The sequence below is a fragment of the Solea senegalensis genome, linkage group LG5 (assembly GCF_019176455.1).
Source record: "Solea senegalensis isolate Sse05_10M linkage group LG5, IFAPA_SoseM_1, whole genome shotgun sequence".
NCBI lineage: Eukaryota > Metazoa > Chordata > Actinopteri > Pleuronectiformes > Soleidae > Solea > Solea senegalensis.
The window spans coordinates 8,671,591-8,686,625 of NC_058025.1; the positions used below are offsets into that span (position 1 = coordinate 8,671,591).

The 15,035-nt window shown below is 42.2% G+C and overlaps 1 protein-coding gene across 3 annotated transcripts in view; it reads right to left on the bottom strand.

Annotated features, from left to right (window-relative positions):
• The window catches only part of LOC122769842 (ankyrin-1-like), a 90,657-nt gene that overhangs the window by 5,583 nt on the left and 70,039 nt on the right, over positions 1-15,035 (bottom strand). Inside the window, exons 31-43 of one of the 3 annotated variants that reach the window (XM_044026715.1) lie at positions 13,466-13,670; positions 13,145-13,241; positions 12,800-13,028; positions 12,536-12,664; positions 12,319-12,438; positions 12,142-12,226; positions 11,977-12,051; positions 11,507-11,638; positions 11,202-11,357; positions 5,556-6,195; positions 4,982-5,327; positions 2,501-2,584; positions 2,079-2,231 (exon numbers count right to left, since the gene is read on the bottom strand). In XM_044026715.1, coding sequence (XP_043882650.1) covers positions 2,079-2,231; positions 2,501-2,584; positions 4,982-5,327; positions 5,556-6,195; positions 11,202-11,357; positions 11,507-11,638; positions 11,977-12,051; positions 12,142-12,226; positions 12,319-12,438; positions 12,536-12,664; positions 12,800-13,028; positions 13,145-13,241; positions 13,466-13,670 — 2,451 coding nt within the window. Of the gene's footprint in view, positions 1-1,408; positions 2,232-2,500; positions 2,585-3,302; positions 3,940-4,981; positions 5,328-5,555; positions 6,196-11,201; positions 11,358-11,506; positions 11,639-11,976; positions 12,052-12,141; positions 12,227-12,318; positions 12,439-12,535; positions 12,665-12,799; positions 13,029-13,144; positions 13,242-13,465; positions 13,671-15,035 lie in introns of those variants that run through there. The other 2 variants (XM_044026713.1, XM_044026714.1) reach the window with 2 other exon arrangements.

Sequence of the window (15,035 nt, forward strand, 5' to 3'; positions counted from 1 at the left end):
GTGAAGGGAAAGGCGAGAAAGATGCGGAGGAGGGGAAGACAGGAAGTACAGAAAAATAAATGTGAGAAACATATATGTGACGGGGGGAGGAAAGAAGGGAGAAAAGAAGGAAATTATGTAAAAACAGTCAAGGTAGGACAGAAGTGATGGATGGCAGCTGAATATAAGATTTTGATCTTCAAAATGGATATGGTTAAGACTAATATCAAGAAGATTTATGTCCTGGCAGTCAAACCAAACCAATGAATGACTGTAAATAATCTTGCAGGTTTAAGTGACACAGCACACAGTCACAGGTGAAGGACTATAACTTTTAATGAAGGCAAAAAAAGACAGAAAAGTGTGGATAACTGGTGGAGAGAAAATGGTAAAATATAACCACAGGCCACAGTCAGTTAATTCAGTCATGAAGGTGCAAGAAAAACACAAAACATGATATGTGAGAGCAGCTTAGTGATGAGTGAAATGATGTCACTCTGAGTGGGCTGATGAAATGTGAGCAATAACAGCACCAGAGCAACAGGGCCTCATGTGTTGCCTCTAGAACACAGTAGATAAACATGGTGTTCATATTTGTATGGAACCTTAACTTTACAGAAATCAGACAACCAAACACTTTGCACAATCCTCTGTCGTGACTGGGGACCCAAACACAAGTAACACAAGTACTTTGAGGGTGCCGAAAGTGAACAATTGGTTAGACTTTTATTACTAATGAATATTTTTTATGACTATTTAGCTCACTTTGTTCACATTTAGCCCCTTTGTGTACATATATATATATATATATATATATATATAGATATATATATATATATCTATATATATATATATACATATTTATATTTGGAATGAAGTGATGCGAGCTGTCAATGAGTTTAACTCATGCAACATGTGTATGTAATGCTCAAGCATGTCAAGCTTTAAATGAAATAGTAGGACAAACACAGGATTTACCAGTAACATTAATTAAGGTTCCACTCCAGTATTAACAGAGCTGTGTTATTGTTCAAGTGTAAGGGTAGATCACGCTAAATACTTGACACCTGTAGAGGACGTTTTTTTTAAACAACAAAAAACATATATTCTGGATGTGTTAAAGTGAAATAAAAATAATTATCCTCTATTGTCGTTATAGCATTGCTAAAACAACAAATCTAATGGTGGCCTAAAACCTTTGCACAGTACTATGTGTACATATATATATATATATATATATATATATATATATATATATATTTATATTTATATACACATACACATATATGTATATATATATGTATATATGTATATATATATATATATATATATATATATATATATATACATATATTTATATTTATATATATATGTATATATATATATATATATATATATATATATGTATAAATATACATATATATATATATCCTCACTGCCCATGGATTCACAGATTGGTAAAATGTGAACAAAGTGAGCTAAAAGTTGTATGCATAAGGTTTTAATTCAGCACCTCATTCAACAAAGAAATGAGCACAGCTCAGCACAGCACTGCTCGACTCTACTCTACTTTTTTGCTTTTCCATTAACGATAGTCCCTTGTACCTGGTACTTTTTCAGTACCTACTTTCTCTGGTGGGGTTCCAAGCGAGCTGAGCAGTTACACTGAAAACAACTATTGTTCGTTACTAGTTTGTGTCGCGTATTAAAGGACGTCACAGCATTTTTGTGCAGCCGTGGTATGATGACTCATCCCCTGTTGAGGAAGTACTATAGTAATGGAAAACCACCCAAACCATGTAGAGTCAAGCCATGCTGAGCTGCGCTACAACTGTATTGTGGAAAACTGCCAAAACTGTGCTCCCAGTCTGTCACTACTTCTTACTGAAGCTCATGCAGGTTAAGCTACTGAAGGACTCGCTGAGGGAGACCATGATGAGATGACACTAATAAGCTTACTGCAGCACACATTTCCCTTCTCAATATGAAGTAGCCACTATATGGTTTTAATCGACACAAGGAGCATCTTAATAACAGAGGCCTCAGGTGATGCGAGGCCTTGCGGCCGACAGTGAGCTGCCTGCAGATCAGAATCCCACCTTGCTGCTGTCGCGGCCCAGGATGGCGTAGCTCATGAACTGCTCAGCATCAACATCCAGCTCATTGGCGTCCTGCAGAGAACCCTCCATGCACACCTCCTGAACCCCCTCTTCACCTGAACCCTTTCCTCTGCGCACAACCTTACGCACAATCTGTCACATACACACGACCACAAACAGGAGGGTGGGAGAGAGTGATGGGTGAAAACAGAGTGGACAGTGAAAAGAAACTGTTATGTAATTTTTCTAATTTTGAAAAAATGTATCCACAGTGTAAAGGTGTATGTGATGATCCACTTAACATAATGATTATTAACTTAATAATCATTCTGGGAAGAGAAGGTGTGAGGCTACTGTGACACTGACAAGGGAAACAACGAGTGGACCCCACTTTAAGAATACATTATTCTTCAATGACTCACCTTTTTTGTGACAATGTTTCCATGTTCATCCGTGAACTGTTCCTCGCTTACTTGCTCCCCTGGAAGATCTTCAGCCTCATCGCCCTGTGGAAACCATTTGCCAACCTTAATTTTATTTTTTTCCAAATAAACCATAAATGCAGTTATCTCCTCTTGATTATACTGGACCTCTGCTGGAGGAAAGTAAATGAGCACTTAGTGAATTATGGATCTACAGCAGATTAAAACAGCCATGAATGCATCCACTGATTAGAAACTCAGAGAAGCAGATGGGGAGGGGGTGAATAAAGTATGTCAGTCCAACTGTTGTTGGGATCTATGGAGCTCTTTTTCTTTTCTGTTTTCTCGTTGACACTTGCAATTACAGTTCATGAAGTTCATGACAACACTGTTATAGCCCACAATGATTTGCAGTTAGTACGTCGACGCAGCTATTTTTAAGCTCAAAGAAATTCTTGCAGCCGGTGAAGTGAGCAAGAGTCAGCTAAACTTGTGAAGCTTGTGACTAAAACTCAGTCATACACTACTGGCAGTAAAGGACATTGAACTAGATTAGGAAGCAATATATATATATATATATAAATATATATACATATACCTGCCTTGTTGAGACAATATGACTTGACTCTCCATTCAACACATAATCCTAACAGTCACTTTGCTCAATTGACTGCAGTAAAATCATTTCCACTCCAGCATCTTTCCACTTTTCACCAAAACAATAATCTTTCCTTGGATTACTGCCTGTGAATTCTGTCTCCAGACTTCATCTAGTCTCTCCTCTGTCCCTCTCTCTTTGTACCTTGAGGATGACTCTGCGGCGGACCACTCTGGTGGTGACGTTCTCCTCCTCATCGGCCACTCCCTCGACCTCACCGAGCTCTCGGTCCAGCTGACAGTGAATGTAGGTGAGCACGGACCGCACCGAGCCGCTGGCTATGTGAAGGACATTCTGACAGCTGATGACCAGGAAAGCCAGCAGCACAAAGCTGAAGAGGAGCTCGGTCACCAGGGCCCACATCGCCCCACAAAGGTTCCCAAAAAATCAACACAGCCCGCACACGACAATGCAACACGCCGACTTCACGTCCCTTCAGCCTTCCTCAACTCAGCTCCTCTCTCTGTTTAGAGGGAGGGTAACAGCTGCAAGACCTCTGCCTTTTGACACTGGGTCAGTCAAAATAAGTTTGGAATCTTTAAGTTCATATCTGTGCTCCACTTGCTGGGGCTGTGGGCCCTTTCCTCTGTTCTCTATTCCCTCTTCTTCCCAGTGGCAGATCAGGAGTATCCAGTCAATGACAAATCAAGGCAAAAGCAACCTTGGGAGCTTTCTATTCGCACCTCTCCCCCTTTTTCTGACCATGTGATCTATGAGCTTTAAATACCTCTGGCTACTGCACTGTCCCTCTGTATACTGTGATTAAAGCATGTCCTCATGTCCTGCTTTAATATTTGTCTTTACCCTGCACACACTGGTCGGTAAATGTCTGTAGAACCATTGACGACTGTATGCAAACACATCTTTATGGCCTGCATTGCATTCAAATAAAAACAAAGTGAACTCTTAAACTGTCTTTGAGTTAAAAAAAAGTATAAAGTCAGTATCAAGCTCACAAAGGCGCAAAACACAACCTTCTATTCTATGAGTTGGTCTTTTACAGTGTGATGTGTGATGTGTGTTTGTGTGTGTTGTCCCAAAAAGCTTACACGTGCAAATGACTGAGGTGGGGATGGATCATGTAACTTGAGAGGGCTCGCTATTTTTGGATGAACATGCTGTTTGTGCCCATGTTGGGCCGTAGACTGTGTGTGTGTCTACATGTACAGTAGGCTGTGAAGACACATCATGATTCAAACCTATCTTTAAGAGGCCATTTTGACCCTGTGTGGACATTTAGTGAGGTCTTTAAATGGCTTTTTGATCTTTAAGACTTGGTTTCGAGATTAGGAATAGACTTAGGTTGATCTTAGGTAAAAGGTAAATGTTATAGGGTAATACATTTAGTTATGATGGTTAAGATAAGGTTAAGGGACGAGAGAATGCATTGTGTCCATGAGATGTGTGTCCTTACTGCACAGGAGTACGTGTGTGGATGTAATTTAAAAAATAATGTGACCATTCAGGTGCACTGGGCATGTTGTTAAACAGGAAGTTGATTCTCTTCTTTGCAATTGTTTGCTCAGTTTCAGAAAATACTCCTAATGAGACACAACAATGGTGAAAAGAAAGAGAATGGGTTTTTGTGAAGGGACTGACAACGAGGTGAAATTGAAAGTAAAAGTTTCACTGCTGATAGTCAGGTCATGGTTGATGGTATCCATTAAGGAAGTGAATGCCCTTCCAGACTGAATTTTAACTCTTAAATGCCAGGACAGTGCTCATTGTTGATTTATCCGGTGAAGAACATATGCATTTAAATTCTTTACAACTTCCCAGCACTTCTTTTTTTTTAGTTTGCACGGGAGGAGCAGAACACTCACCTGGCCCTTCAGACGCACATCGTCCCAGGCCCGTAGCTCTGGTACTCTGTGTGGGAAGCCCAAACCCTTCTCAAATGGTTGGGTACCTCTGAAGTGCCCGCATAAGATCTCAGAGTGCCCCATGTCTCTCACAGGCTGAAGCAAGGCCTCTGGTGACATATGCGATTGATCTCCGTCAACAGCGTTGCGTACAGATGACATCATGGAGTCCATGGCCTGCCTGGGCTTGGACTGACTGCCCACCCAGGCCTGAGTAGGGTCAGTGACAGGCATCCATTGTGGGCCTGTTTGCTCCTGCAGGTAGGAAAGGAAAGAGCCTCCACCGCTGTTTCCACCATTACCTGACCTGGAAAGAGAGAATGTTCAATGATGAGGTGGCTCATGCACTGCACATTTACAGAAAGGAGAGTTAAACATCATGTATAGCTTTGGTTACTGATCTCTCATCATGGAATTGTCAGAGCAACTCCAGTTGATGGCATGTGATAAAGTTAAATAGAATATAAGAACAGATTTATCATTTTGCTAATGGAATTGTAACTTTGCCTGAGAGGCAGCCAGCGTTCTTACTCACCTGTCTCCATTTCGATCTGGAACACAGCTCAGACCAGGTGACTCACTCAGCCGAGCATACACCCTTTGCTGTCCTGTAACAAGAGAATGCCCTTCGTCTGAGCCTGTCCCTCCTCCTCTTCCTCCTCCAGCTCCTCCACCACCAGTTGCACTGGTGACTGCCGATACCTCCGAGCTCGCCTCTGACCCCTGACCATTGTTCAGCCCGTTAAGATTGATCCCAGCGATGGTGCCCCCAAGCGAGGCCGGCGTGGCAGTGCTGAGCGAGTCAACGCCCATCTCTGAATCATCTTCGGGCAGCTCAATGGAGCCACTGAGCACCCCACCCCCTCCACTGGCTGCACTGGCCTGACTGGCTGGACGACCCAGACTTCCATACGGCAGTCCCAGCAGACCCTCTGAATCATCAGCATTGCTGCACTCCAGCGAGGAGTCCTCCACGGGCACCAGGGAGGGACTGTTGCCCGAGGGCCACACCTGCACATCAGACATCTCCATGAGGGTGTCTTCTTCTGTGGTGGCAATGGGTGCACAGTCGAGACTGGAGACCTCCTGCCAGTAAGGCTCAGCGCCCAGCGGTGAGGGCAGACTGTACTGCATGGAGGCCGGTGATAGAAGCTCATCCTGCGCGAGACCATAACCTGGAGCGAGACAGAGAGAGGCACACTGACACCCTGCCCCCTACCTCGCTCCCCGCCTCACCCCTACAGCACCTGGACCCTGGGAGGGGGTAAGTACCCCTGCCCAGAGCTGGGCATCTAGGGAAGGAGTAGAGGCTGAAGGGACAAATGGGAGAAGAATGGGGAGGAAGAGAGGGTAGGGCCAAGACAATGTGAGCTGCAATAAAGGTGCAAGGAGCTTTGGACAAAAGAGCAAGGGCAACTTTTAGAAAAGGGGGCGTCAAGCTCGATCAGTCAGCGCTGACGGTGGGAGCAGCAGTGGCAGCAGCAGCAGCAGGCACAGCCAGATGGACTGAGAGACTGAGACCGAGTTTCGAACCCAGCAGTGACTGATGCTGCTCTGCTGGCTGCCACCTGCAGGGAGATGGACAGGGATTACTGTATCTGCCCCCAACCTGGGGCTGGGACACACGCCTGTCCAACAGTGACACACAACCTGCCACACGTACACATGCCATAAACACGCTCCCTCACTCGTACCGTCACTCACACGCGCATATGCATGCATTCAGATCCACTCAAGAACAGGCATGTTATTATTGTTGCCAGGCTGGGTAGCATGCATGCAGGCAATCTCATTCTCTCTTCACACACACGTTCCCACACACAACAGCTCAGTACACACAGCTGCTGAATCGTATTTTGACACATACTGTACATTTATTATTATGCATTCAACACTGTATTACACAACTACACTGAGGTGGCAGTCTATCAGGTACAACTGGCCACTGCAGTAAGTTCTCTTTCACAAAGGGTTTAATGTTCAGTTTTAATTGACATTGTTCCAGGAGGGCGATGATTTGTGTGATGTTTTTATAGGGGATTGTATATGGTGGTTTATTACCTTGCACAGAGAAGTGCTCTACTGTGCTAATGTGCAACATATGTATTCAGATGAATGAGTTAATTTGCAAGACAAATGTGTCGGCGTACCTAATAAACTGCCAACTGAGTGTATTAACATACATTTACAGAATTGCTGCAAAAACATATACAAACATCGTTACTGCCTCAAAACCAATTAACAGAAACGACCAGGTGTAAATGTGCGGTGGACTCAGGTCACTCCTACATAGTACATGTTTGCGTACAGCTTCTTTGTAAAGGCAGACATGGCATGATAAAGCACAATGTCACACAGCACAATTTAACTACTGTCTCACTGGACTAATTACACTGAAAATGAAGACCTGTTCATTTATGTAAAAATGGCAATGGAAATGAGTGAGGTGTATTATTAGTATAATAGCCACACTCTAAAGAGCAGTGCAGGTCAAGTGTGGGAAGCAGAGTTGAATCCCCCCCTCCCTGCATGTGTGCATGAGACAGACAGACAGACAGACAGACAGACAGACAGACAGACAGAGACTGTATGTGTACGCCTCATAATGAAAAAAACGGTGCAGAGCTGTGCAGGGTGTAACCTGATTCATGTTTGGCATTACTGCTGTTGGATATTGCTGTGAGTGCAGGAGATATTTGTGACTCAAAGTGTTAAAGATGACCTCTTGTGCTACATTCTGTTCTCTCATTCAGCCTCTCATCCTCTGTTATTTGTTCACAGAAATTGTTACACGACACAGTACTGTGCAGAGATGTAAACTGTTCTTCACTGTTCATTTGGGAGAACTGCTTTGTCATGTTCCTTTTCCCATTCATAAAAGCCTGACAACACACTAGGAGTAATATATGCTGCAGCAAATAGAGTTAAAGCATTAATAATAAAATCATTAAAACAGTGAGTTTTAAGTTAACTGCAATTGTGTGAGCAATCTTTGAGTTATCATTGAAAGTATCTGTAATATGGAGTATTTGAAGATAAAACTTCGACTCTGTTTTCAACTTGTCTCAATGACAAAAGAGGTGAAAGAGAGAACTTTAGAGGCAAGTGTGAAATATGAAAAATGCATGTGTCATTTAATGACCCAGTGGAACATGAGAAAGACAGATAATACAGATAAACAAAGCAGTGAACTTCACGTACGAAATACACATAAAGTAAATAAAGGTTTTGCCCAAACACTGATACATATGTATAAGGAGGACACACATTTAGTCAAACACTTAAATTAAAGACGCACACACAGACTGATTGATGAGTTTCACATCAAACAATAAGCACATTTACAGTAAGAGGAGGAACAGTATCACACTGACCCCAGTACAACACTCACAAAGACAATTAAAACACAGATTTCAAATAACTCATCAGATGGACTGAGTTTATACATTGAATTAGAGACATACAGCGACAACAGCAACATTCACACATGGACAGAGCAAGTCACAATCACAGTGTCTCACAAAAATAAGGTTTGTGGCATTGAAAGAAAAACAAAAACCTCCCATAAAAACTGGTCTATATTGATATGCATGCCATGCAAAACGCGTCTTTCAGTCGAGCAGAATCAGGTGCTAGTGCAGTCTGTGAGTTGTCATCTCCAACAAGCCAGTGTTATTCCTCATGCCAGTGTCTCCAAGCAAACAGAGGGGTAAATGAGCAATGAAATTCAGCCTACGTGCACATGCAGTCAGACAGAGGGAAAGTGGGAGACAGGATGGAGAGCGAGGGAGAGGACAGAGTGGGACACGAGAAAGGAGTAGGCAGCAGGACAGAAAGAGGAATTATGAAATAGGGTGATGAACACAGAAACAGTGAGAGACAGCAAGGGTCACCTCCCCCCTCCCAGTGGGTGCTGCGTACACAGCCTGTGTGAGGTGTGTCAGTCACAGAGTGGACACTCAAAAAAGGTGGGGGTTTTCAAGAATTCAAAAAATAAAGAAGATGCACAACTAGTCGCAAAAAAAAGAGGCAAAGATGTGGGTCAGAGGTCAACATGAGGTCGGCATGAGATCAGAGTTCGGAGAGGAGTGAGAAGGAGGAAGAATAGGGCGGCTAGGCTGCAGATGACATGTCCAGAGAAACACAGAGAGAGGGACAGATTCACAGGGAATGAAAACAGGGCTCCCAAAAGGTCATTCAGTGCACCAACATTAGCTCTAGAGAGACTCAAACTACTCCCCATGCAACCACAGGCAGACAGCATTTAAACGTCCTCTCACAAAAGTCTAAAAGAAGGTATCTTTACCATTTAGTATAGTTTCTATTTTCTGACTTGGAAATGATCTTATTAGAAATGTGCTTACCTATAGTAGTACACTAGTGTTATGAATCAAAATTCTTGAGCAGATCTGTAAAGACATCATTTTAACATACCGTAAAGAGGCAAAGACAGAATAAAGGCTGCTGTTTGTTCTTACACGAGTAAGTTTCTTTTGCATTAACGAGCTGAAATATTTGGAAAAAAACACATTTTGAGTTTCTTTCATTGTAAAAAGTTCTCTTGTAAAAACGTTTGAAGACACCACAACCACGCCCATGTCTGATAGCATGCTAAATACGAAGCTAATGCTAGCTGGCAGTTAGCCAAGCCTGAAGACTTGAAACAGATCAACCAACACGTCATTAAATACAATATTTATATATGTTATGTGCTGGACTATTCCCTGTTTCTTGGCATTGTAACTATATAGATAGATACTAAACACATAACAGAGTTAGTCTAGCTGTTTACAGTCTCTATGCTAAGGTAAGGCAAGCTAACTAGCTAGTTGTGGCATTCCATAACGTTTCATAACATTTCCCTAGTAAGACTAGCTGGTAAGTATTTAACAATTTATTTTTCATGTTTCATTGATTATTATTATTATTATTATAGTTTTATTTATTTATCTGACCATTTGTCTTATTTTATTTTTGGCCTAATCCTTCGTGTGGGATGATGACAGGTATTGACTTATTATTAATCATTATTAGTTTAGAAGATAAAATGTAGTAGTCGGTAGTGACAGCACACACTGAGACATGATCATCTTTAATTTCTGAGTCAGAGAATTTTCACCGGCTATTTGTGGTCAGATGAGCGGGGTAAAGATTACTCACAGTACAACATACGACCACATTGTTTCACATTGGTCATCTTTTATTTGGGACATCTCAAAATTGTACACTGTATATGGTTTGACCTTACTCTAGGTGTATCTATGTTGATCCTTGCTATCAAAGTGTCACATCGTTCTTATGTAAGCGTCAAAGCAGGAACAGCCTTTGGGAGGCAGGTTAATAGACAGATAGAGAGACAACACAGATACATGATTATCAGATTCACTGCAAAAGTGATCTGAATGTTTCCGTCTTTACCCTTTGACCCTCATGGTCATAACTGTGTATGCATTGTTACATCTCCGACTATTGCTCCAGTTTTCACAGTGACGACCTGGCACCTGGCGGGCTGACTCATTGATGGGCGACTCACACCCATCCAGAGGTGAAAATGGAGTCATTAAGATGTAGACTATGCATGTGAAGGAAACCATGAGGAAAAGGAGTAAAAGACTGAGGACTGACAATTGGTAAGAAACCCAATTATGTTAGTCTTTACTTATGATTTACTGTATATGGAGTGATCATGTATAACAAGGTGTTGTTTTTTAAGACAAAATGCAGTCCTACTAAATTTAAAATGTCATAAAGACTTAATATTAGAGTTTATGGATTTGACTCAATATTAGAGTATTAATACTATTTAGAGTGAGAGAGTGTTTTGCTCAAGTGTTCTTCACTATCAAGGTCCAAGCATTTCACAACTTAGCTTTTTTTCTGTACACTGTACAGCGGTTGTACATGTAGTAGAGTAGGAGTGTCCTGAGTCACTCTGCATGTTGTTGTAGGGAAAGTCCTGCAAAAGTTTAATGTTTGTGGCAGTTTTCATACACAACAGTATCATGGAGAACATATAAGAAAAACACAGGGAAGACAATGAGAAATCACAGGGGATCAATTTTCACTTAAACTTTAGGAGAGGATGTGAGTTTATTGTGAAAGTGGGTTGTGGGTTCTGGGTTTGGGGCAAAAGGGGACACAGGGGACAGGCTGCACTGTGGGATCCGGAAAAGCAGCTTACCATTGGTCATACCAGGGGAAATGTGCTCTCTCTCATTGTGTCGGCGTCTGCTGAGATCACGGGCGCCTTGTCTCGCAGGCTGCGGTGGCTGTCCCTCCAACATGCTGACAATGTCCATACGGTCAATACTCTTCAGAGCTGCGTACAAGCTCTCCACTGCAGAGAGGACATATGACAGAGACACACACGCAAACAAGGAAAAAAGGTTCCCAGAACGAATGGCAATTCAATTACAATACCAGTGGATTAAAAAAGGAAAAGAAACTTGGGGATGAGAGAAATTTAGAGCCATGTCATGTACTTACTCTTGGCCCTCTTGCCCTCTCGAGTGGCCCACAGGTTGAGTAGAGCTGAGCTCTGCTCCAGCAGAGAGTTTGGATTCTCCACACGGATCTTATTGATGTCGTCCACACTGAGCTGAAGCTCACGTGCCAACTCTAAAACATGTGACAGAGAAGATCTAGATGAAGTGAGGGTAATAGTTCCAGTACATCATTTAGCACATGAGTCATGTGGTTTGTAGAAGTCAAGGTCCTGTAGTTGAAATGGTACACTGCTACACGTTAGCGCTAACCAGAAGAGAAAGAGTATTATTCTGATGCCAAAATAGCAAATACTCTTGGCTGGAAAATAGACTATAATTTGTTTGAATGGCTGGAGGCCATGTTGTTTAGACACCAAGGAACTAGGCAAATTTGTCAGACACAAAGTAAACATAGATGGTTTCCAGCATTCAGACAGACAGACAGACAGACAGAAGGCTGCAGTATATTACCCGCCCAGCTCAGTCCCAGCTGTTCTGCAATCACAGCCATTTTCAGCTCAGTCCTCTCCATCGCACTCATTGATGCTGCAGAAACCAGAGTAGAAAAGAAACATTAATATCTTTTTATGTGAAGTTTAGATTACCGTAGTCAATGGGACGTGTAAAAACTCATACCCATCGCAGGCTCATTTAGGGCACTGTATCTTTCTCTTAATGCCAGCGGGGTCAGAGTTCTCCTCCGATCTTCACTCCCCAGAATCTGCTATTGACAAGCAAACACCACTGACGTCAGACGTGAATACAAATGAGGTCCCTGTTTTTGTATATAAGAACTCAGTTTGATAGCTTTACCCTGATACACGGAGGCATCGTAATGTTGAGGTTACAGAGCACATGCTGACTGTCCTCATACTTGGTGGTCTTACGCAGGAAAGACAAAAATCCCGTGGGCTCTTTACTGCTGTCTCTCACCTTACATGAAGAGACACAGAAAGCAATGAACATATGAACATACAGAGAGAGAGCAACCAAGACAATTCAACTGAGGAGAATTCCACATGATAAAAACCTTAACAGACACCGGGAGGCGGTTATCCCTAAAGGCCTGGAAGCTGAAGCAGCGAGGCTGCTGGGTGGCTTTCCTCACTGGCAGAAGATTTCCTGAACATTCCAGGTGAAGTGGCATTCCCTCCATCACCTGCAAGACAGGACACAGAGGGTCTTAGCTGTACCTGCGTTCATCATCATTCTATATTGTATTTATAGGGTCTTTGACAGAGGAGCTGGCAAACATCACTAGGACATCGGCAGTGCCTTTTGACTCTGAACTGACCTCTATGTCTCTGCTGCGAGCCACCTCTGTGAAGTTCTCATGTTGCTCCAGGGTTTTGTCCATCTTGTCGTCGGTCATGCAGTAGCAGCGGAGGCGGCCCTCGCGCAGCTCATTCATCTTCGCAAACACCACAAACTTGGCCATGTAGGGAACAGCCGACAGCTCCCTGTAGAGCAGGTTGGAAAAGGAGACGGCCTCGGCGGTCCGAGGACAGTCTGCGAGCCAGAATCTGACAGGGACATAATTCAAAGTAATGGGCTTTTATTATCACAATAAAGCTGATTGATACGTTTTGGTTGGACATCTTGATACGGTATGATGGCACGTGGTAGCAACTGAACTCACCGTGCTGATACATTGGTTGTGAAACTAGCGCAGTCATTAGCATACATAAGCTTGGTTGTGCCGGTGATGTCCTCCCACTGGGCTGGTGCTGTGCCTCCTGGGAATCAGGCAGAATGGCAAAAGTCACATTGGTTAGTCTGCTTTAACAAAGATAATACAGCCGTTGTCTCACGGTGAGCGTTTGTACAAAGAAAGAACAGAAAGTTTGTGTGTGTTTGTGTGGCTCTGACAGTGTTTTCACTTATGCAAATCAGCAATCTTTCTTTGCTGCTCCCCACACTTCCTCACCCACCCACAACTCCCCGCCGTGGCATGCAGTACCTATGACGGAGCAAAGCAGGCGCAGGCTGGTGGTGTCACCCTCCCCAGAGTCTCGGGGGCTCTCCTTCCAGGATGGCGGCAGGGGAATGCGAAGGCCGATGGGTCGGTGAAATTTGCGCCGCCGAGGCTCCACGGTGACAACAGGGCTAAAGTTTGCTTGGTTACCCAGCAGCTTTGCAACCAGTTCATCTGGAACTGGCTGAGCCTGAGGTTGAGAGTAAACGATGGAGAAAGGGGGGGGAAGCGTAACATGGGCACGGGTTTGATGATGAAGTAGAAAGAATGGAAATCAGACCAAAGGAAAAGAAATAACAGGAAATGTAGGTTTTTCCAGAAGATATTGGGATAATGAATGAGATAATAGAGCATGTGGATGAGGAAAAATTAGGTCACAGAGATGACAACCAAACAGGGAAACGGTAAAAAATGAAGAGGAAGGGAGAGAGAGAAGCCCACAGTGAATTGTTTAAACAATATATTTGGAAAAACAATGGCAACACAACTTGGGTGCAGGACGTAATCATTTGTTTTATTATGAAATGTAACAATGTTTGTTAACAAAAAGCTTTTACAATTGTTCATGCAAAAAAAAGGATATCAAAGAAAAAGGCGCTGTGGTTTTTCATAAGGCTGCTCTATACATGATTATATATATATATATATATATATATACATAGATATATATATATATATATATATACATATACACATATGTATATGTATATATATATATATATAGTGTTAGTTTGGAAGAACTATTTTACTTAGAATTCCACTGTCACAGTTTTTAAAGGTCCATAAACATCTGGAATATTATTAAATGTAAAAGTAAAAATCATCTCTGTGTGCCAAAATGGCTATAAAATACATTATTTGTCATTTATTGAGAACAATCTACAGTTTATCTATACGCAAAAATCAGTGTGTCAAATGTTACATTTTGATTTTACAATTCACAAATGAATTCTTTTCATTTTAAAAGGTACAGTGTGTAAAATAAGTGTGAAATTAGGTAACATTTATTGGGGAAGTTGTATGTTGCAGCTGAATATCCCTTCACTCTTCCCTTCTAAGTTTGTTGGAGAACCTATGCAGCCTTCACTTAGCATCAAAGTTCAGATTTTTCAGAATATTTGGTTTCTTTGCTCCATATGACAAAGAAATTATGAAATCACATTAATTCTTTCACATTTTTCAACATTTTATGGACCAAACAAGTACTCGATTAATTGGTGGGTTGCAGCCCAACATGAGAATAATTTCAACTACATCTTCCACACTGCACCTTTAATGAAGAAGTGGGAGTGGGACATTTTGCAGTCTGGGCTAAATCATGGGTAGATGCTTATGCAATAGAAAAGAGATTGCTGAGAAACGTGTTCTAAAAGAGTTTGCGGCTTGCTGCTTATAGTTTTTGTATAATTATCTAAGCGAGGTAAAGTGTGCTAATATAATTTCTCTTGTCTTTGGTGTGTTTGACTGATGACAACTTGAAGTGTAGAGGTCCAATATAAGGGATTAAAACATGACATTATTAGAATTATAAAAGGTGTCAAGTACTCTGGTGCCC